Genomic DNA, 25,000 nt, shown 5'->3' with positions numbered 1-25,000 from the left:
GTCTTCCCGTGTCTCTCCCCGTGTCTCCCCGTGTCCCCCCTCGTGTCTCCCCTCGTGTCTCCCCTCGTGTCTCCCCTCGTGTCTCCCCGTGTCTCTCCCCGTGTCTCTCCCCGTGTCTCTCCCCGTGTCTCTCCCCGTGTCTCTCCCCGTGTCTCCCCGTGTCTCCCCGTGTCTCCCCGTGTCTCTCCCCGTGTCTCCCCGTGTCTCCCCGTGTCTCCGCGTGTCTCCCCGTGTCTCCCCGTGTCTCTCCCCGTGTCTCCCTGCGTCTCCCCGTGTGTCTCCCTGTGTCTCCCCGTGTCTCTCCCAGTGTCTCCCCGTGTCTCCCCGTGTCTCCCCGTGTCTCCCCGTGTCTCTCCCCGTGTCTCCCTGTGTCTCACCCTCCCCGTGTCTCTCCCCGTGTCTCTCCCCGTGTCTCCCCTCGTGTCTCCCCGTGTCTCCCCGTGTCTCCCCTCGTGTCTCCCCGTGTCTCCCCGTGTCTCCCCGTGTCTCCCCGTGTCTCCCCGTGTCTCTCCCCGTGTCTCCCTGCGTCTCCCTGTGTGTCTCCCTGTGTCTCCCCGTGTCTCTCCCCGTGTCTCCCCGTGTCTCCCCGTGTCTCCCCATGTCTCCCCGTGTGTCTCCCCGTGTCTCCCCGTGTCTCCCCGTGTCTCCCCGTGTCTCCCCGTGTCTCTCCCCGTGTCTCCCTGCGTCTCCCCGTGTGTCTCCCTGTGTCTCCCCGTGTCTCCCCGTGTCTCCCCGTGTCTCCCCGTGTCTCTCCCCGTGTCTCGCTGTGTCTCCCCTCGTGTCTCCCCGTGTCTCTCCCCGTGTCTCTCCCCGTGTCTCCCCTCGTGTCTCCCCGTCTCTCCCCGTGTCTCCCCTCGTGTCTCCCCGTGTCTCCCCTCGTGTCTCCCCGTGTCTCCCCGTGTCTCCCCGTGTCTCCCCGTGTCTCCCCGTGTCTCCCCGTGTCTCCCCGTGTCTCCTCGTGTCTCCCCGTGTCTCCCCGTGTCTCCCCGTGTCTCCTCGTGTCTCCCCGTGTCTCCCCGTGTCTCCCCGTGTCTCTCCCCGTGTCTCCCTGTGTCTCCCCTCGTGTCTCCCCGTGTCTCTCCCCGTGTCTCTCCCCGTGTCTCCCCTCGTGTCTCCCCGTGTCTCCCCGTGTCTCTCCCCGTGTCTCTCCCCGTGTCTCCCCTCGTGTCTCCCCGTGTCTCCCCGTGTCTCCCCGTGTCTCCCCGTGTCTCCCCGTGTCTCCCCGTGTCTCCCCGTGTCTCCCCGTGTCTCCCTGTGTCTCACCCCCTGTGTCTCACCCCCCCCCAGTGTCTCTGATCGGAGTGGAGGGCGGCAACTCGACGAGGATCAGTCGCTTCGCCAACAACCTTCGCAGCTTGTTACCCTCCAGTGACCCCACGCTCACCGAGATGGTGACAACACTCACTCATACACTCACTCACTCACTCATACACTCACTCATACACTCACTCATACACTCACTCATACACTCACTCACTCACTCATACACTCACTCATACACTCACTCATACACTCACTCACTCACTCAATCACTCACTCATACACTCACTCACTCACACACACACTCATACACTCACTCATACACTCACTCACTCATACACTCACTCACTCATACACTCACTCACTCATACACTCACTCATACACTCACTCACTCATACACTCACTCACTCATACACTCACTCACTCACACACACACTCATACACTCACTCACTCACTCACTCATACACTCACTCACTCATACACTCACTCACTCATACACTCACTCATACACTCACTCATACACTCACTCATACACTCACTCATACACTCACTCACTCATACACTCACTCACTCACACACTCACTCACTCATACACTCACTCACTCATACACTCACTCACTCATACACTCACTCATACACTCACTCACTCACTCACTCATACACTCACTCATACACTCACTCACTCATACACTCACTCATACACTCACTCACTCATACACTCACTCACTCATACACTCACTCATACACTCACTCATACACTCACTCACTCATACACTCACTCATACACTCACTCACTCATACACTCACTCACTCATACACTCACTCATACACTCACTCATACACTCACTCATACACTCACTCATACACTCACTCACTCATACACTCACTCACTCACACACTCACTCACTCATACACTCACTCACTCATACACTCACTCATACACTCACTCATACACTCACTCACTCATACACTCACTCATACACTCACTCATACACTCACTCACTCATACACTCACTCACTCATACACTCACTCATACACTCACTCACTCACACACTCACTCACTCATACACTCACTCACTCATACACTCACTCATACACTCACTCATACACTCACTCACTCATACACTCACTCACTCATACACTCACTCATACACTCACTCATACACTCACTCACTCACTCAATCACTCACTCATACACTCACTCATACACTCACTCATACACTCACTCATACACTCACTCATACACTCACTCACTCATACACTCACTCACTCATACACTCACTCATACACTCACTCATACACTCACTCATACACTCACTCATACACTCACTCATACACTCACTCACTCATACACTCACTCACTCATACACTCACTCATACACTCACTCACTCACACACTCACTCACTCATACACTCACTCACTCATACACTCACTCATACACTCACTCATACACTCACTCACTCATACACTCACTCACTCATACACTCACTCATACACTCACTCATACACTCACTCACTCATACACTCACTCATACACTCACTCATACACTCACTCATACACTCACTCACGCACTCACTCACACACTCACTCACACACTCACTCATACACTCACTCATACACTCACTCATACACTCACTCACTCACTCACTCACTCGTAAACTCACTCACTCATTCACTCACTCATACACTCACTCACTCATACACTCACTCACTCATACACTCACTCATACACTCACTCATACACTCACTCATACACTCACTCATACACTCACTCACTCATACACTCACTCATACACTCACTCATACACTCACTCATACACTCACTCATACACTCACTCACTCACTCACTCACTCACTCGTAAACTCACTCATACACTCACTCATACACTCACTCACTCATACACTCACTCACTCATACACTCACTCACCACTCACTCATACACTCACTCATACACTCACTCATACACTCACTCATACACTCACTCATACACTCACTCACTCACTCACTCACTCGTAAACTCACTCATTCACTCACTCATACACTCACTCACTCATACACTCACTCACTCATACACTCACTCATACACTCACTCATACACTCACTCATACACTCACTCATACACTCACTCACTCACCACTCACTCATACACTCACTCATACACTCACTCATACACTCACTCATACACTCACTCATACTCACTCGTACACTCACCACTCACTCACCACTCACCACTCATACACTCACTCATACACTCACTCATACACTCACTCATACACTCACTCACTCATACACTCACTCATACACTCACTCATACACTCACTCATACACTCACTCACTCATACACTCACTCACTCATACACTCACTCATACACTCACTCATACACTCACTCATACACTCACTCACTCATACACTCACTCATACACTCACACACTCATACACTCACTCATACACTCACTCATACACTCACTCATACACTCACTCATACACTCACTCATACACTCACTCATACACTCACTCATACTCACTCGTACACTCACCACTCACTCACCACTCACCACTCATACACTCACTCATACACTCACTCATACACTCACTCATACACTCACTCACTCATACACTCACTCATACACTCACTCATACACTCACTCATACACTCACTCACTCATACACTCACTCACTCATACACTCACTCATACACTCACTCATACACTCACTCATACACTCACTCACTCATACACTCACTCATACACTCACACACTCATACACTCACTCATACACTCACTCATACACTCACTCATACACTCACTCACTCATACACTCACACACTCATACACTCACTCATACACTCACTCATACACTCACTCATACACTCACTCATACACTCACTCATACACTCACTCATACACTCACTCATACACTCACTCATACACTCACTCATACACTCACTCACACACTCACTCATACACTCACTCACACACTCACTCACTCACACACACACTCACTCATACACTCACTCACACACTCACTCATACACTCACTCATACACTCACTCACACACTCACTCACACACTCACTCACACACTCACTCATACACTCACTCACTCATACACTCACTCACACACTCACTCATACACTCACTCACACACTCACTCACACACTCACTCACTCACTCATACACTCACTCATACACTCACTCATACACTCACTCATACACTCACTCATACACTCACTCACACACTCACTCACACACTCACTCATACACTCACTCACACACTCACTCACACACTCACTCACACACTCACTCATACACTCACTCACTCACACACACACTCACCACACTCACACAACCATGAGTAGGTGGTCTCACTCACTCACAACTCCACTCATACACTCACTCACTCACTACACACACTCACACCACTCACTCATACACTCACTCAACACACTCATACACTCACTCACACACTCATACACTCACTCATATACTCACTCATACACTCACTCACTCATACACTCATACACTCACTCATACACTCACTCATACACTCACTCACCACTCACTCACTCATACACTCACTCACACACTCATACACTCACTCATACACTCACTCACCACTCACTCACTCATACACTCACTCACACACTCATACACTCACTCATACACTCACTCACCACTCACTCACTCATACACTCACTCATACACTCACTCATACACTCACTCATACACTCACTCATACACTCACTCACACACTCACTCACTCATACACTCACTCATACACTCACTCACTCATACACTCACTCATACACTCACTCATACACTCACTCATACACTCACTCATACACTCACTCATACACTCACTCATACACTCACTCATACACTCACTCATACACTCACTCATACACTCACTCATACACTCACTCACACACTCACTCATACACACACTCATACACTCACTCATACACTCACTCATACACTCACTCATACACTCACTCATACACTCACTCATACACTCACTCATACACTCACTCATACACTCACTCATACACTCACTCATACACTCACTCATACACTCACTCACTCATACACTCACTCATACACTCACTCATACACTCACTCATACACTCACTCATACACTCACTCATACACTCACTCACTCACTCATACACTCACTCACTCATACACTCACTCACTCACTCATACACTCACTCATACACTCACTCACACACTCACTCACTCATACACTCACTCATACACTCACTCATACACTCACTCATACACTCACTCACACACTCACTCATACACTCACTCATACACTCACTCATACACTCACTCACACACTTACTCACTCATACACTCACTCATACACTCACTCACACACTCACTCATACACTCACTCATACACTCACTCATACACTCACTCATACACTCACTCATACACTCACTCACTCATACACTCACTCACTCATACACTCACTCATACACTCACTCATACACTCACTCACTCACTCATACACTCACTCATACACTCACTCATACACTCACTCATACACTCACTCATACACTCACTCATACACTCACTCACTCATACACTCACTCATACACTCACTCACTCACTCATACACTCACTCACACACTCACTCACTCATACACTCACTCATACACTCACTCATACACTCACTCATACACTCACTCACTCATACACTCACTCATACACTCACTCACTCACTCATACACTCACTCACACACTCACTCACTCATACACTCACTCATACACTCACTCATACACTCACTCACTCACTCATACACTCACTCACACACTCACTCATACACTCACTCATACACTCACTCATACACTCACTCATACACTCACTCACTCACTCATACACTCACTCATACACTCACTCATACACTCACTCACTCGTACACTCACTCACTCGTACACTCACTCACTCACCACTCACTCACTCATACACTCACTCACTCATACACTCACTCACTCATACACTCACTCACTCACTCACCACTCACTCACCACTCACTCACTTATACACTCACTCATACACTCATACACTCACTCACTCGTATACTCACTCGTACACTCACTCACACACTCACTCACTCGTACACTCATACACTCACTCACTCACTCACCACTCACTCACCACTCACTCACTCATACACTCACTCATACACTCACTCATACACTCACTCATACACTCACTCACACGCTCACCGAGATGGTGACAACACTCACCACTCACTCACTCTCTACTCACTCACTCACCACTCACTCATATACCACTCACTCACTCACTATACTCACTCATACACTCACTCATACACTCACTCATACATTCACTCACTCACTATACTCACTCACTCGTACACTCACTCACCACTCACTCACTCACCACTCACTCACTCATACACTCATTCACTCACTCGTACACTCACTCACTCACCACTCACTCACTCACCACTCACTCACTCGTACACTCACTCACTCACCACTCACTCACTCATACACTAATTCACTCGTACACTCATTCACTCACTCATACACTCACTCACTCACTCGTACACTCACTCACCACTCACTCACTCATACACTCACTCACTCACACGCTCACCGAGATGGTGACAACACTCACCACTCACTCACCACTCACTCATACACTCACTCATACACACACACGCTCACCGAGATGATGACACTCACTCACTCGTAAACTCACTCACTCATTCACTCATACACTCACTCATACACTCACTCACTCACCACTCACTCACTCATTCACTCATACACTCACTCATTCACTCATACACTCACTCACCACTCACTCACTCACTCACTCATACACTCATACACTCACTCATTCACTCATACACTCACTCACCACTCACTCACTCACTCACACGCTCACCGAGATGATGACACTCACTCACTCGTAAACTCACTCACCACTCACTCACTCATACACTCACTCACTCACCACTCACTCATACACTAATTCACTCGTACACTCATTCACTCACTCATACACTCACTCACTCACTCGTACACTCACTCACCACTCACTCACTCATACACTCACTCACTCACACGCTCACCGAGATGGTGACAACACTCACCACTCACTCACCACTCACTCATACACACACACGCTCACCGAGATGGTGACACTCACTCACTCACCACTCACTCATACACTCACTCATACACACACACGCTCACCGAGATGATGACACTCACTCACTCGTAAACTCACTCACTCACCACTCACTCACTCACTCATACACTCACTCACTCACCACTCACTCACTCACTCACACGCTCACCGAGATGGTGACAACACTCACCACTCACTCACCACTCACTCATACACTCACTCATACACACACACGCTCACCGAGATGATGACACTCACTCACTCGTAAACTCACTCACTCATTCACTCACCACTCACTCACTCATACACTCACTCACTCATACACTCACTCATACACTCACTCATACACTCACTGATGATGCTGGTCCTGCTGCTCCTCATGATGATGATGCTGATGCAACTACTGCTGATGATGCTGCTGATGATGCTGCTGATGATGATGCTGCTGATGCTGCTGATGATGATGATGCTGCTGATGCTGCTGATGATGATGATGCTGCTGCTGATGATGATGCTGCTGATGCTGATGATGATGATGCTGCTGCTGATGATGATGATGCTGCTGCTGATGATGATGATGCTGCTGATGCTGATGATGATGATGCTGCTGCTGATGATGATGATGATGCTGCTGCTGATGATGATGATGCTGCTGCTGATGATGATGCTGCTGATGCTGCTGCTGCTTCTGATGATGATGCTGCTGATGCTGCTGCTGCTTCTGATGATGATGCTGCTGATGCTGATGATGATGCTGTTCCTGCTGCCGATGATGATGATGCTGATGATGATGATGATGCTGCTGCTGCTGTTCCTGCTGCCGATGATGATGATGATGCTGATGATGATGATGATGCTGATGATGATGCTGCTGCTGCTGATGATGTCAGGTGAGCCGAGCGATGGGTCGCCTCTCGACGGCCGGAGGGACGTTCACGGCAGAATACGTCGAGTTTGAGGTGAAGAGGGCATTGGAGTGGCTCACGGGAGATCGCAGTGAGGGGCGGAGACACGCTGCGGTGAGGAGACACGGGGAGACACGGGGGAGACACGGGGAGAGACACGGGGGGACACGGGGGGAGACACGGGAGATCGCAGTGAGGGGCGGAGACATGCCGCGGTGGGGAGACACGGGGAGACACGGGGAGACACGGGGAGACACGGGGAGACACGGGGGGAGACACGGGGGGAGACACGGGGGGAGACACGGGGGGAGACACGGGGGGAGACACGGGGAGACACGGGGAGACACGGGGAGACACGGGGGGAGACACGGGGAGACACGGGGAGACACGGGGGGAGACACGGGGGGAGACACGGGGAGACACGGGGGGAGACACGGGGAGACACGGGGAGACACGGGGAGACAGGGGGGAGACACGGGGGAGACACGGGGGGAGACACGGGGGGAGACACGGGGGGAGACACGGGGAGACACGGGGAGACACGGGGAGAGACACGGGGGGAGACACGGGGAGACACGGGGGGAGACACGGGGAGACACGGGGAGACACGGGGGGAGACACGGGGGGAGACACGGGGGGAGACACGGGGAGACACGGGGAGACACGGGGGGAGACACGGGGAGACACGGGGAGACACGGGGAGACACGGGGGGAGACGGGGAGACATGGGGGGAGACACGGGGGGAGACACGGGGAGACACGGGGGGAGACACGGGGAGACACGGGGAGACACGGGGGAGACACGGGGGGAGACACGGGGGGGAGACACGGGGGGGAGACACGGGGGGAGACACGGGGAGACACGGGGGGAGACACGGGGGGAGACACGGGGAGACACGGGGGGAGACACGGGGAGAGACACGGGGAGACACGGGGAGACACGGGGGGAGACACGGGGGGAGACACGGGGAGACACGGGGGGAGACACGGGGGGAGACACGGGGGAGACACGGGGGGAGACACGGGGGGAGACACGGGGGGAGACACGGGGAGACACGGGGAGACACGGGGAGAGACACGGGGGGAGACACGGGGGGAGACACGGGGGGAGACACGGGGAGACACGGGGGGAGACACGGGGAGACACGGGGAGACACGGGGGGAGACACGGGGGGAGACACGGGGAGAGACACGGGGAGACACGGGGGGAGACACGGGGGGAGACACGGGGGGAGACACGGGGAGAGACGGGGGAGACACGGGGAGACACGGGGGAGACACGGGGAGACACGGGGGAGACACGGGGAGACACGGGGAGACACGGGGAGACACGGGGAGACACGGGGAGACACGGGGGAGACACGGGGGAGACAGGGGGGAGACACCGGGGAGACACGGGGAGACACGGGGAAACACGGGGGAGACACGGGGAGACACGGGGGGAGACACGGGGGGAGACACGGGGAGACACGGGGGAGACACGGAGAGAGACACGGGGAGACACGGGGAGACACGGGGGAGACACGGGGGAGACACGGGGGAGACACGGGGGAGACACGGGGAGACACGGGGAGAGACTGGGAGACACGGGGAGACACGGGGGGAGACACGGGGAGAGACACGGGGAGACACGGGGGAGACGGGGTGAGACACGGGGGGAGACACGGGGAGACACGGGGGAGACACGGGGAGAGACACGGGGAGACACGGGGAGACACGGGGAGACACGGGGGAGACACGGGGAGAGACACGGGGAGACACGGGGAGACACGGGGAGACACGGGGAGACACGGGGAGAGACTGGGAGACACGGGGAGACACGGGGGGAGACACGGGGAGAGACACGGGGAGACACGGGGAGACACGGGGGAGACGGGGGGAGACACGGGGGGAGACACGGGGAGACGGGGGGAGACACGGGGGGAGACACGGGGAGACACGGGGAGACACGGGGAGACACGGGGGGAGACACGGGGAGACACGGGGAGACACGGGGGGAGACACGGGGAGACACGGGGGAGACACGGGGAGACACGGGGAGACACGGGGGGAGACACGGGGGAGACACGGGGAGACACGGGGGGAGACACGGGGAGACACGGGGAGACACGGGGGAGACACGGGGAGACACGGGGAGACACGGGGAGACACGGGGGGAGACACGGGGAGACACGGGGAGACACGGGGGGAGACACGGGGAGACACGGGGAGACACGGGGAGACGGGGGGAGACACGGGGGGAGACACGGGGAGACACGGGGAGACACGGGGAGACACGGGGAGACACGGGGAGACACGGGGGGAGACACGGGGGGACACGGGGAGACACGGGGGGAGACACGGGGGGACACGGGGAGAGACACGGGAGATCGCAGTGAGGGACGGAGACACGCCGCAGTGAGGAGACACGGGGAGACACGGGGAGACACGGGGAGACACGGGGGGAGACACGGGGGGAGACACGGGGGGAGACACGGGGGGAGACACGGGGAGACACGGGGGGAGACACGGGGAGACACGGGGGGAGACACGGGGAGACACGGGGAGATACGGAGAGACACCGGGGGTGACACGGGGGGAGACGGGGAGACACGGGTGGACACGGAGAGAGACACGGGGGAGACACGGGGAGACACGGGGGGAGACACGGGGAGACACGGGGGAGACACGGGGAGACACGGGGAGATACGGAGAGACACCGGGGGTGACACGGGGGGAGACGGGGAGACACGGGTGGACACGGAGAGAGACACGGGGGAGACACGGAGAGAGACACGGGGGGAGACGGGGGGAGACACGGGGAGAGACGGGGGGAGACACGGAGAGAGACACGGGAGACACGGGGGAGACACGGAGAGAGACACGGGAGACACGGGGGAGACATGGGGGGAGACACGGGGAGAGACGGGGGGAGACACGGAGAGAGACACGGGGGGAGACGGGGGGAGACACGGGGGGAGAGACGGGGAGAGACACGGGGAGACACGGGGGGACACGGGGGGAGAGACGGGGGGAGACACGGGGAGAGACACGGGGAGACACGGGGGGACACGGGGGGAGACACGGGGGAGACACGGGGGAGATACGGGGAGACACGGTGGGAGACACGGGGGGAGACACGGGGAGAGACACGGGGAGACACGGGGGGACACGGGGGGAGACACGGGGGAGACACGGGGGAGACACGGGGGAGATACGGGGAGACACGGGGGGAGACACGGGGGGAGACACGTGGAGAGACACGGGGGAGATACGGGGGGACACGGGGGGAGACACGGGGGGAGACACGGAGAGAGACACGGGGGGGGGAGACGGGGGGAGACACGGGGGGAGAGACGGGGAGAGACACGGGGAGACACGGGGGGACACGGGGGGAGACACGGGGAGAGACACGGGGGAGACGCGGGGAGAGAGACACGGGGAGACACGGGGAGAGACACGGGGAGACACGGGGGGAGAGATGGGGGGAGACACGGGGGGAGACACGGGGGGAGACACGGGGAGACACGGGGAGACACGGGGAGATACGGAGAGACACCGGGGGTGACACCGGGGGTGACACGGGGAGAGACACGGGGAGACACGGGGGGAGACACGGGGAGACACGGGGGGAGACACGGGGAGACACGGGGAGACACGGGTAGACACGGGGAGATACGGAGAGACACCGGGGGTGACACGGGGGGAGACGGGGAGACACGGAGAGAGACACGGGAGACACGGGTGGACACGGAGAGAGACACGGGGGAGACACGGAGAGAGACACGGGGGAGACGGGGGGAGACACGGAGAGAGACACGGAGAGAGACACGGAGAGAGACACGGGAGAGACACGGGGGGAGACACGGGGGGAGACACGGGGAGAGACGGGGGGAGACACGGAGAGAGACACGGGAGACACGGGGGAGACACGGAGAGAGACACAGGGGGGGAGACGGGGGGGAGACACGGGGGGAGAGACGGGGAGAGACACGGGGAGACACGGGGGGACACGGGGGGAGAGACGGGGGGAGACACGGGGAGAGACACGGGGAGACACGGGGGGACACGGGGGGAGACACGGGGGAGACACGGGGGAGATACGGGGAGACACGGTGGGAGACACGGGGGGAGACACGGGGAGAGACACGGGGAGACACGGGGGGACACGGGGGGAGACGGGGGGAGACACGGGGGGAGAGACGGGGAGAGACACGGGGAGACACGGGGGGACACGGGGGGAGAGACGGGGGGAGACACGGGGAGAGACACGGGGAGACACGGGGGGACACGGGGGGAGACACGGGGGAGACACGGGGGAGATACGGGGAGACACGGTGGGAGACACGGGGAGAGACACGGGGAGACACGGGGGGACACGGGGGGAGACACGGGGGGAGACACGTGGAGAGACACGGGGGAGATACGGGGAGACACGGGGGGAGACACGGGGGAGATACGGGGAGACACGGGGGGAGACACGGGGCAGATACGGGGAGACACGTGGAGAGACACGGGGGAGATACGGGGAGACACGGGGGGAGACACGGGGGGAGACACGGGGAGAGACACGGGGAGACACGGGGGGAGACACGGAGAGACACGGGGGAGACACGGGGAAAGACACGGGGGAGACGCGGGGAGAGAGACACGGGGAGACACGGGGAGAGACACGGGGGAGACACGGGGAGACACGGTGGGAGACACGGGGAGACACGGGGGGAGACACGAGGAGACACGGGGAGACACGGGTAGACACGGGGAGATACGGAGAGACACCGGGGGTGACACGGGGGGAGACGGGGAGACACGGGTGGACACGGAGAGAGACACGGGGGAGACACGGAGAGAGACACGGGGGAGACGGGGGGAGACACGGAGAGAGATACGGAGAGAGACACGGAGAGAGACACGGGAGAGACACGGGGGGAGACACGGGGGGAGACACGGGGAGAGACGGGGGGAGACACGGAGAGAGACACGGAGAGAGACACGGGAGACACGGGGGAGACACGGAGAGAGACACGGGAGACATGGGGGGAGACACGGAGAGAGACACGGGAGACACGGGGGGAGACACGGAGAGACACGGGGGAGACACGGGGAAAGACACGGGGGAGACGCGGGGAGAGAGACACGGGGAGACACGGGGAGAGACACGGGGGAGACACGGGGAGACACGGTGGGAGACACGGGGAGACACGGGGGGAGACACGAGGAGACACGGGGAGACACGGGGGGAGACACGGAGAGACACGGGGGAGACACGGGGAAAGACACGGGGGAGACGCGGGGAGAGAGACACGGGGAGACACGGGGAGAGACACGGGGGAGACACGGGGAGACACGGTGGGAGACACGGGGAGACACGGGGGGAGACACGAGGAGACACGGGGAGACACGGGTAGACACGGGGAGATACGGAGAGACACCGGGGGTGACACGGGGGGAGACGGGGAGACACGGGTGGACACGGAGAGAGACACGGGGGAGACACGGAGAGAGACACGGGGGAGACGGGGGGAGACACGGAGAGAGATACGGAGAGAGACACGGAGAGAGACACGGGAGAGACACGGGGGGAGACACGGGGGGAGACACGGGGAGAGACGGGGGGAGACACGGAGAGAGACACGGAGAGAGACACGGGAGACACGGGGGAGACACGGAGAGAGACACGGGAGACATGGGGGGAGACACGGAGAGAGACACGGGAGACACGGAGAGAGACACGGGGGAGACACGGAGAGAGACACAGGGGGGGGAGATGGGGGGAGACACGGGGGGAGAGACGGGGAGAGACACGGGGAGACACGGGGGGACACGGGGGGAGAGACGGGGGGAGACACGGGGAGAGACACGGGGAGACACGGGGGGACACGGGGGGAGACACGGGGGAGATACGGGGAGACACGGGGGGAGACACGGGGGGAGACACGGGGAGAGACACGGGGAGACACGGGGGGAGACACGGAGAGACACGGGGGAGACGCGGGGAGAGAGACACGGGGAGACACGGGGAGAGACACGGGGGAGACACGGGGGGACACGGGAGGAGAGACGGGGGGAGACACGGGGAGACACGGGGAGACACGGGGGAGACACGGGGAGACACGGGGAGAGACACAGGAAGACACGGGGAGAGAGACACGGGGAGACACGGGGAGAGACACGGGGGGACACGGAGAGACACGGGGAGACACGCGGGGAGACACGGGGGAGACACGGGGGGAGACACGGGGGAGACACGGGGAGAGACACGGGAAGACACGGGGAGAGACACGGGGGGACACGGAGAGACACGGGGAGACACGGTGGGGAGACACGGGGAGACGGGGGGAGACACGGAGAGAGATGGGAAGACACGGTGGGAGACACGGGGAGACACGGGGAGACACGGAGAGACATGTGGAGAGACGGGGAGACACGGGGAGAGACGGGGAGACACGGGGAGAGACACGGGGAGAGACACGGGGAGAGACACGGGGAGAGACACGGGGAGACACGGGTGGGATACTTGAGTAGTCCCTCCCCCACCCCCCCCCTCCCTCCCCGCCACAGGTGCTGGTGCTGAGGGAGCTGGCGGTCAACGCCCCGACATTCTTCTTCCAGCAAGTGCAGCCCTTCTTCGACGTCATCTTCAACGGCGTGTGGGACCCCAAGCAGGCGATCCGCGAGGGCGCCGTTTCCGCCCTCAGGGCCTGCCTGCTGCTCACCGCCAAGCGCGAGACCAAGGAGATGCAGCGCCCGCTGTGGTACCGGGTACGTCCTAGCGACACGTCCTAGCGACACGTCCTAGCGACACGTCCTAGCGACACGTCCTAGCGACACGTCCTAGCGACACGTCCTAGCGACACGTCCTAGCGACACGTCCTAGCGACACGTCCTAGCGACAAGGCCTAGCGACACGTCCTAGCGACACGTCCTAGCGACACGTCCTAGCGACACGTCCTAGCGACACGGCCTAGCGACACGTCCTAGCGACACGTCCTAGCGACACGTCCTAGCGACACGTCCTAGCGACACGTCCTAGCGACACGTCCTAGCGACAAGGCCTAGCGACACGTCCTAGCGACACGTCCTAGCGACACGGCCTAGCGACACGTCCTAGCGACACGTCCTAGCGACACGTCCTAGCGACACGTCCTAGCGACAAGGCCTAGCGACACGTCCTAGCGACACGTCCTAGCGACACGTCCTAGCGACACGTCCTAGCGACACGTCCTAGCGACACGGCCTAGCGACACGTCCTAGCGACAAGGCCGAGCGGCACGGCCTAGCGACACGTCCTAGCGACACGTCCTAGCGACACGGCCTAGCGACACGTCCTAGCGACACGTCCTAGCGACAAGGCCGAGCGGCACGGCCTAGCGACAAGGCCTAGCGACACGTCCTAGCGACACGGCCTAGCGACACGTCCTAGCGACACGGCCTAGCGACACGTCCTAGCGACACGGCCTAGCGACACGTCCTAGCGACATGGCCTAGCGACACGTCCTAGCGACACGTCCTAGCGACACGGCCTAGCGACACGTCCTAGCGACACGGCCTAGCGACACGTCCTAGCGACACGGCCTAGCGACATGGCCTAGCGACACGTCCTAGCGACACGGCCTAGCGACACGTCCTAGCGACACGTCCTAGCGACACGTCCTAGCGACACGGCCTAGCGACACGGCCTAGCGACAAGGCCGAGCGGCACGGCCTAGCGACAAGGCCTAGCGACACGTCCTAGCGACACGTCCTAGCGACACGGCCTAGCGACACGTCCTAGCGACACGTCCTAGCGACACGTCCTAGTGACAAGGCCGAGCGACACGTCCTAGCGACAAGGCCGAGCGACACGTCCTAGCGACACGTCCTAGCGACACGTCCTAGCGACAAGGCCGAGCGGCACGGCCTAGCGACACGTCCTAGCGACACGGCCTAGCGACACGTCCTAGCGACACGTCCTAGCGACAAGGCCGAGCGACACGTCCTAGCGACACGTCCTAGCGACAAGGCCTAGCGACAAGGCCTAGCGACACGTCCTAGCGACACGTCCTAGCGACAAGGCCTAGCGACACGTCCTAGCGACACGTCCTAGCGACACGTCCTAGCGACACGGCCTAGCGACACGTCCTAGCGACACGTCCTAGCGACAAGGCCGAGCGGCACGGCCTAGCGACAAGGCCGAGCGACACGTCCTAGCGACACGGCCTAGCGACAAGGCCTAGCGACACGTCCTAGCGACACGTCCTAGCGACACGTCCTAGCGACAAGGCCTAGCGACACGGCCTAGCGACACGTCCTAGCGACACGTCCTAGCGACACGTCCTAGCGACACGGCCTAGCGACAAGGCCTAGCGACACGGCCTAGCGACACGGCCTAGCGACACGTCCTAGCGACACGTCCTAGCGACACGGCCTAGCGACAAGGCCTAGTGACAAGGCCTAGCGACACGTCCTAGCGACACGGCCTAGCGACACGTCCTAGCGACACGTCCTAGTGACAAGGCCTAGCGACACGGCCTAGCGACAAGGCCTAGTGACAAGGCCTAGCGACACGGCCTAGCGACACGGCCTAGCGACACGTCCTAGCGACACGGCCTAGCGACACGTCCTAGCGACAAGGCCTAGTGACAAGGCCTAGCGACACGTCCTAGCGACACGTCCTAGCGACAAGGCCTAGCGACACGGCCTAGCGACACGTCCTAGTGACACGTCCTAGTGACACGTCCTAGTGACAAGGCCTAGCGACACGTCCTAGCGACACGTCCTAGCGACAAGGCCTAGCGACACGTCCTAGCGACACGTCCTAGTGACACGTCCTAGTGACACGTCCTAGCGACAAGGCCTAGCGACACGTCCTAGCGACACGTCCTAGCGACAAGGCCTAGTGACACGTCCTAGTGACACGTCCTAGTGACACGTCCTAGCGACACGTCCTAGCGACACGTCCTAGCGACAAGGCCTAGTGACAAGGCCTAGTGACACGTCCTAGTGACACGTCCTAGTGACACGTCCTAGCGACACGTCCTAGCGACACGTCCTAGCGACACGTCCTAGTGACACGTCCTAGCGACAAGGCCTAGTGACAAGGCCTAGCGACACGTCCTAGCGACACGTCCTAGCGACAAGGCCTAGCGACACGTCCTAGCGACAAGGCCTAGTGACACGTCCTAGCGACACGTCCTAGCGACACGTCCTAGCGACACGTCCTAGCGACACGTCCTAGTGACACGTCCTAGCGACAAGGCCTAGTGACAAGGCCTAGCGACACGTCCTAGCGACACGTCCTAGCGACAAGGCCTAGCGACACGTCCTAGCGACAAGGCCTAGTGACACGTTCTAGCGACACGTCCTAGCGACAAGGCCTAGTGACACGTCCTAGTGACAAGGCCTAGTGACACGTCCTAGTGACAAGGCCTAGTGACACGGCCTAGTGACAAGGCCTAGTGACACGTCCTAGTGACAAGGCCTAGTGACACGGCCTAGCGACACGTCCTAGCGACACGTCCTAGCGACACGGCCTAGCGACACGTCCTAGCGACACGTCCTAGCGACAAGGCCTAGCGACACGTCCTAGCGACACGTCCTAGCGACACGTCCTAGCGACAAGGCCTAGCGACACGGCCTAGCGACACGTCCTAGCGACACGTCCTAGCGACAAGGCCTAGCGACACGTCCTAGCGACACGTCCTAGCGACACGTCCTAGCGACACGTCCTAGCGACACGTCCTAGCGGTACGGCCTAGCGGCCCTCAGGGCCTGCCTGCTGCTGATCGCCAAGCGCGTGACCAAGTAGATGCAGCGCCCCGCTGTGGTACCGGGAGGGGGCACGGCCTGGCGGCCTAGCGGGCACGGCCTTGTGGCCTAGCGGGCACGGCCTTGTGGCCTAGCGGGCACGGCCTTGTGGGGGCACGACCTTGGAGCCGTGGGTGGCGACGATAGGGGGGGGGGGGGGGGGGCGGCCGTGGGATCGGCCCGTAGCTCTCGACCCGTCGCGTCGTACGGAGGGCGAGCCGGGGCGACGCGTGGCAGAGGTCGCAAACGGGTTTTGATTCCTTACCCCCCGTACCCTACCCGTACCCTACCCGTACCCTACCCGTACCCTACCCGTACCCGTACCCTACCCGTACCCTACCCGTACCCTACCCGTACCCTACCCGTACCCGTACCCTACCCGTACCCGTACCCTACCCGTACCCTACCCGTACCCTACCCGTACCCTACCCGTACCCTACCCGTACCCGTACCCTACCCGTACCCTACCCGTACCCGTACCCTACTCGTACCCTACCCGTGCCCTACCCGTACCCTACCCGTACCCGTACCCTACCCGTACCCTACCCGTACCCTACCCGTACCCTACCCGTACCCTACCCGTACCCTACCCGTACCCGTACCCTACCCGTACCCTACCCGTACCCGTACCCTACCCTACCCGTACCCTACCCGTACCCTACCCGTACCCGTACCCTACCCGTACCCTACCCGTACCCTACCCGTACCCGTACCCTACCCCTACCCGTACCCGTACCCTACCCGTACCCTACCCGTACCCTACCCGTACCCTACCCGTACCCGTACCCTACCCGTACCCGTACCCTACCCGTACCCTACCCGTACCCTACCCGTACCCTACCCGTACCCTACCCGTACCCGTACCCTACCCGTACCCGTACCCTACCCGTACCCTACCCGTACCCTACCCGTACCCTACCCGTACCCTACCCGTACCCTACCCGTACCCTACCCGTACCCGTACCCTACCCGTACCCTACCCGTACCGTACCCTACCCGTACCCTACCCGTACCCTACCCGTACCCTACCCGTACCCTACCCGTACCTTACCCGTACCCTACCCGTACCCTACCCTACCCGTACCCTACCCGTACCCTACCCCTACCCGTACCCTACCCGTACCCTACCCGTACCCTACCCGTACCCGTACCCTGCCCGTACCCTACCCGTACCCGTACCCTGCCCGTACCTGTACCCTACCCGTACCCGTACCCTACCCGTACCCGGCCGGGTACGGGTAAGGTACGGGTACGGGTACCCGATTGCGACCTCTGGGATGAAGCCACGTTGCAGGCGCGGGTGGGTTGATTCTAGAAACTTGAATTGTGAGAAGAGACAAGACGTTGGGAAATGAGTGACAATCACGGTGACTCACCCAGTGACTCACGGCCTACCCGTACCCGGCCGGGTAGCCGGGTATCGGGTAGGGTACGGGTATCGGGTAGGGTACGGGTGTCGGGTAGGGTACGGATATCGGGTAGGGTACGGGTATCGGGTAGGGTACGGGTATCGGGTAGGGTACGGGTATCGGGTAGGGTACGGGTGTCGGGTAGGGTGTCGGGTAGGGTACGGGTGTCGGGTAGGGTACGGGTGTCGGGTAGGGTACGGGTGTCGGGTAGGGTGTCGGGTAGGGTACGGGTATCGGGTAGGGTACGGGTGTCGGGTAGGGTACGGGTATCGGGTAGGGTACGGGTATCGGGTACCCGGTTGCGACCTCTGACGCGCGGGAAACCTTGACCTGTGTGCGCGTTGACAGCACTCCTTCGAGGAGGCTGAACGCGGCTTTGAGGAGCCCGTCACGAAGGAGAAGGGGGGTCAACAGGGACGACCGCATCCACGGCTCACTGCTCATCCTCAACGAGCTCATTCGCATCAGCAGCATGGAGGGGGAGGTGGGTGTGGGTTGAGTTGGTGGGTGGGTGGGTGAGTGAGTGAGTGGCTGGGAGGGTGAGTGGGTGGGTGGGTGAGTGGGTGGGTGGGTGGGTGAGTGAGTGGGTGGGTGAGTGAGTGAGTGGGTGGGTGGGTCAGTGAGTGAGTGAGTGGGTGGGTGGGTCAGTGAGTGAGTGAGTGAGGGTGGGTGGGGTGAGTGGTGGTGAGTGAGTGGGTGGGTGAGTGAGTGGGTGGGTGAGTGAGTGGGTGGGTGGGTGAGTGAGTGAGTGAGTGGGTGGTGGGTGGTGGGTGAGTGAGTGAGTGAGTGGGTGGGTGGGTCAGTGAGTGGGCGGGTGAGTGGGTGGGCGGGTGAGTGGGTGAGTGGGTGGGTGGGTGAGTGAGTGAGTGAGTGGTTGGGTGGGTCAGTGAGTGAGTGGGTGGGTGGGTCAGTGAGTGGGCGGGTGAGTGGGTGGGTGGGTGGGTGGGTGAGTGGGTGGGTGGGTGAGTGAGTGGGCGGGTAAGTGGGTGGGTGGGTGGGTGAGTGAGTGAGTGGGTGGGTGGGTCAGTGAGTGGGTGGGTGAGTGAGTGAGTGGGTGGGTGGGTCAGTGAGTGGGCGGGTGAGTGGGTGGGCGGGTGAGTGGGTGAGTGAGTGGGCGGGTGAGTGGGTGAGTGAGTGGCTGGGAGGGTGAGTGGGTGAGTGGGTGGGTGAGTAGGTGGGTGAGTGAGTGAGTGGGTGAGTGAGTGGCTGGGAGGGTGTGTGGGTGGGTGAGCGAGTGAGTGGGTGGGTGGGTCAGTGAGTGGGCGGGTGAGTGGGTGGGTGAGTGGGTGGGTGAGTGGGTGGGTGGGTGAGTGAGTGGGTGGGTGAGTGGGTGGGTGAGTGAGTGAGTGGGCGGTGTGAGTGAGTGGGTGGGTGGGCGGGTGAGTGGGTGGGTGGGTGAGTGAGTGGGTGGGTGAGTGGGTGGGTGGGTGGGTGAGTGGGTGAGTGAGTGGCTGGGAGGGTGAGTGAGTGAGTGGGTGGGTGGGTGGGTCGGTGAGTGGGCGGGTGAGTGGGTGGGTGGGCGGGTGAGTGGGTGAGTGGGTGGGTGGGTGAGTGGGTGAGTGGGTGGGTGGGTGAGTGGGTGAGTGGGTGGGGTGGGTGAGTGGGTGAGTGGGCGGTGTGAGTGGGTGGGCGGGTGAGTGGGCGAGTGGGTGGGTGGGTGAGTGGGTGGGTGGGTGGGTGAGTGAGTGGGCGGGTGGGTGGGTGAGTGGGTGGGTGGGTGGGTGAGTGAGTGGGCGGGTGAGTGGGTGAGTGAGTGGCTGGGAGGGTGAGTGGGTGGTTGGGCGAGTGAGTGGGTGGGTGGGTCAGTGAGTGGGCGGGTGAGTGGGTGGGCGGGTGAGTGGGTGAGTGAGTGAGTGGGTGGGTGGGTCAGTGAGTGGGTGGGTGGGTGAGTGAGTGGCTGGGAGGGTGAGTGGGTGAGTGGGTGGGCGGGTGAGTGGGTGAGTGGGTGAGTGGGTGGGTGAGTGGGTGAGTGGGTGAGTGAGTGGGTGGGTGAGTGGGTGAGTGGGTGGGTGGGTGAGTGAGTGGGTGGGTGAGTGGGTGGGTGAGTGAGTGAGTGAGTGGGTGGGTGGGTGGGTGAGTGAGTGGGTGGGTGGGTGAGTGAGTGGGTGGGTGAGTGAGTGGGTGGGCGGGTGAGTGGGTGAGTGGGTGGGTGGGTGGGTGGGTGGGTGGGTGAGTGGGTGGGTGGGTGGGTGAGTGAGTGGCTGGGAGGGTGAGTGAGTGGGTGAGTGGGTGGGTCAGTGAGTGGGCGGGTGAGTGGGTGGGTGGGTGAGTGGGCGAGTGGGTGGGTGGGTGAGTGGGCGGGTGGGTGGGTGAGTGGGTGGGTGGGTGGGTGAGTGAGTGGGCGGGGTGAGTGGGTGAGTGAGTGGCTGGGAGGGTGAGTGGGTGGTTGGGAGGGTGAGTGGGTGGTTGGGCGAGTGAGTGGGGTGGGTGGGTCAGTGAGTGGGCGGGTGAGTGGGTGGGCGGGTGAGTGGGTGAGTGGGTGGGTGGCTGAAGTGAGTGGGCGGGTGAGTGAGTGAGTGGGTGGGTGGGTGGGTCAGTGAGTGGGCGGGTGAGTGGGTGGGCGGGTGAGTGGGTGGGTGGGTGAGTGATGTGGGCGGGTGAGTGGGTGTGAGTGAGTGGCTGGGAGGGTGAGTGGGTGGGTGGGTGGGTGAGTAGGTGGGTGAGTGAGTGGGTGGGTGGGCGAGTGAGTGGGTGGGCGAGTGGGTGGGTGGGTGAGTGGGTGGGTCGGTGGGTGAGTGGGTGGGTGGGTGGGTGGGTGGGTGAGTGGGTGGGTGAGTGGGTGGGTGGATGGGTGGGTGAGTGAGTGAGTGGGTGGGTGGGTGAGTGGGTGGGTGGGTGGGTGGGTGAGTGGGTGGGTGGGTGGGTGGGTGAGTGGGTGGGTGGGTGGGTGGGTGGGTGGGTGAGTGGGTGGGTGGGTGGGTGAGTGGGTGGGTGGGTGAGTGGGTGGGTGGGTGGGTGAGTGGGTGAGTGAGTGAGTGGGTGGGTGGGTGAGTGGGTGAGTGAGTGGGTGGGTGGGTGAGTGGGTGAGTGAGTGGGTGGGTGGGTGAGTGAGTGAGTGGGTGGGGTGGGTGAGTGAGTGGGTGGGTGGGTGAGTGGGTGAGTGAGTGAGTGGGTGAGTGAGTGGCTGGGAGGGTGAGTGAGTGGGTGGGCGAGTGAGTGGGGTGGGCGGGCGAGCGAAGTGGGCGAAGTGGGCGAGTGGGGCGAGCGAGTGAGTGGCCGAGTGAGCGAGGGAGTGGGCGGGCGATTCGGATAGTGGGAACTACTTTTCCCGGGAACTATTTGCTTGGGAACTACTTTCTCTGCAGCGTGCGTGCCCACCAGTGGGGGGGTGGTGTGATCGAGAGAGTGAGCGGGTTGCGTTGGTGGCAACTACATTTCACCGGAGCGTGTGACCCGGAACTACTTTCCCGCCCCCGCCCATCGCAGCGTCTGCGCGAGGAGATGGAGGAGATCACCCAGCAGCAGCTGCTGCACGACCACTACTATGCGGGACTACTTTCTTCGGCGAAGCCGCGTCACCACCACCACTACACCTCCTCCTCCTCCGCCTCGGCCGCCTCCTCCGCCATCGCCGCGGCGACCGCCCTGGGGTTCTCATCGCCCATCGGCGCCGGATACCAGCATCTCCACAACGCTCGCTCGCCCGCCCTGCTCGGCATTGTGGGATACGGTGAGGTTGGGAGAGGGGGGAGGGGGGGGGGGCGGCAGTTGTCGTTAGGCATTGTGGGATATGGTGAGGTTGAGAGATGGGGGGGGGGGGCAGCAGTTGTCGCTCGGCATTGTGGGATACGGTGAGGTTGAGAGATGGGGGGGGGGGGGCAGCAGTTGTCGCTAGGCATTGTGGGATACGGTGAGGTCGGGAGATGGAGGGGGGGGCAGCAGTTGTCGCTAGGCATTGTGGGATACGGTGAGGTCGGGAGATGGGGGGGGGGGCAGTTGTCGCTAGGCATTGTGGGATACGGTGAGGTTGAGAGATGGGGGGGGGCAGTTGTCGCTCGGCATTGTGGGATACGGTGAGGTTGGGGGGGGGGCGGCAGTTGTCGCTCGGCATTGTGGGATACGGTGAGGTCGGGAGATGGGGGGGGGGGCAGTTGTCGCTAGGCATTGTGGGATACGGTGAGGTCGGGAGATGGAGGGGGGGGCAGCAGTTGTCGCTAGGCATTGTGGGATACGGTGAGGTTGGGAGATGGGGGGGCAGCAGTTGTCGCTAGGCATTGTGGGATACGGTGAGGTTGGGAGAGGGGGGGGGGCAGTTGTTGCTCGGCATTGTGGGATACGGTGAGGTTGGGAGAGGGGGGGGGGGCAGTTGTCGCTAGGCATTGTGGGATATGGTGAGGTTGGGAGATGGGGGCGGCAGTTGTTGCTCGGCATTGTGGGATATGGTGAGGTTGAGAGATGGAGGGGGGGCAGTTGTCGCTAGGCATTGTGGGATACGGTGAGGTTGGGAGATGGATGGGGGGCAGTTGTCGCTAGGCATTGTGGGATACGGTGAGGTCGGGAGATGGAGGGGGGGGCAGCAGTTGTCGCTAGGCATTGTGGGATACGGTGAGGTTGGGAGAGGGGGGGGGCGGCAGTTGTCGCTAAGCATTGTGGGATACGGTGAGGTTGGGAGAGGGGGGGGGGGCACTTGTCGCTAGGCATTGTGGGATACGGTGAGGTTGAGAGATGGGGGGGGGGGGCGGCACTTGTCGCTAGGCATTGTGGGATACGGTGAGGTTGGTAGATGGGGGGGTGGCGGCAGTTGTCGCTCGGCATTGTGGGATACGGTGAGGTTGGGAGATGGGGGGGGGCAGTTGTCGCTAGGCATTGTGGGATATGGTGAGGTCGGGAGATGGGGGGGGGGCACTTGTCGCTAGGCATTGTGGGATACGGTGAGGTTGGGAGATGGAGGGGGGGACGGCAGTTGTCGCTCAGCATTGTGGGATACGGTGAGGTTGGGAGATGGGGGGGTGGCGGCACTTGTCGCTAGGCATTGTGGGATACGGTGAGGTTGGGAGATGGAGGGGGGGCAGTTGTCGCTCGGCATTGTGGGATACGGTGAGGTCGGGAGATGGAGGGGGGGGCAGTTGTCGCTAGGCATTGTGGGATACGGTGAGGTTGGGAGATGGAGGGGGGGCAGTTGTCGCTAGGCATTGTGGGATACGGTGAGGTCGGGAGATGGAGGGGGGGCAGTTGTCGCTAGGCATTGTGGGATACGGTGAGGTTGGGAGATGGAGGGGGGGCAGTTGTCGCTAGGCATTGTGGGATACGGTGAGGTTGGGAGATGGGGGGGGGGCAGTTGTCGCTCGGCATTGTGGGATACGGTGAGGTCGGGAGATGGAGGGGGGGGCAGTTGTCGCTAGGCATTGTGGGATACGGTGAGGTCGGGAGATGGAGGGGGGGCAGTTGTCGCTAGGCATTGTGGGATACGGTGAGGTTGGGAGATGGGGGGGGGGGCAGTTGTCGCTAGGCATTGTGGGATACGGTGAGGTCGGGAGATGGAG

General features: G+C 60.5%; 1 protein-coding gene across 1 annotated transcript in view; it reads left to right on the top strand.

Moving 5' to 3' along the window:
* Positions 1 to 23,187, top strand: part of LOC144954712 (serine/threonine-protein kinase mTOR-like) — a gene marked incomplete at its 3' end in the record, with an annotated part of 34,372 nt that extends 11,185 nt beyond the window's left edge. Inside the window, 6 exon segments of the mRNA XM_078885150.1 lie at positions 1,288 to 1,391; positions 8,329 to 8,457; positions 14,884 to 15,084; positions 19,866 to 19,919; positions 19,921 to 20,001; positions 22,944 to 23,187. Coding sequence (XP_078741276.1) covers positions 1,288 to 1,391; positions 8,329 to 8,457; positions 14,884 to 15,084; positions 19,866 to 19,919; positions 19,921 to 20,001; positions 22,944 to 23,187 — 813 coding nt within the window.
* Positions 23,188 to 25,000: the final 1,813 nt, after the last annotated feature.

This window comes from Lampetra fluviatilis, unplaced genomic scaffold (assembly GCF_964198595.1).
Source record: "Lampetra fluviatilis unplaced genomic scaffold, kcLamFluv1.1 SCAFFOLD_548, whole genome shotgun sequence".
Classification (NCBI taxonomy): Eukaryota; Metazoa; Chordata; class Hyperoartia; order Petromyzontiformes; family Petromyzontidae; genus Lampetra; species Lampetra fluviatilis.
The sequence above is the reverse complement of the archived record's forward strand: the minus strand, read 5'-3'. Positions and strand labels throughout refer to the sequence as shown.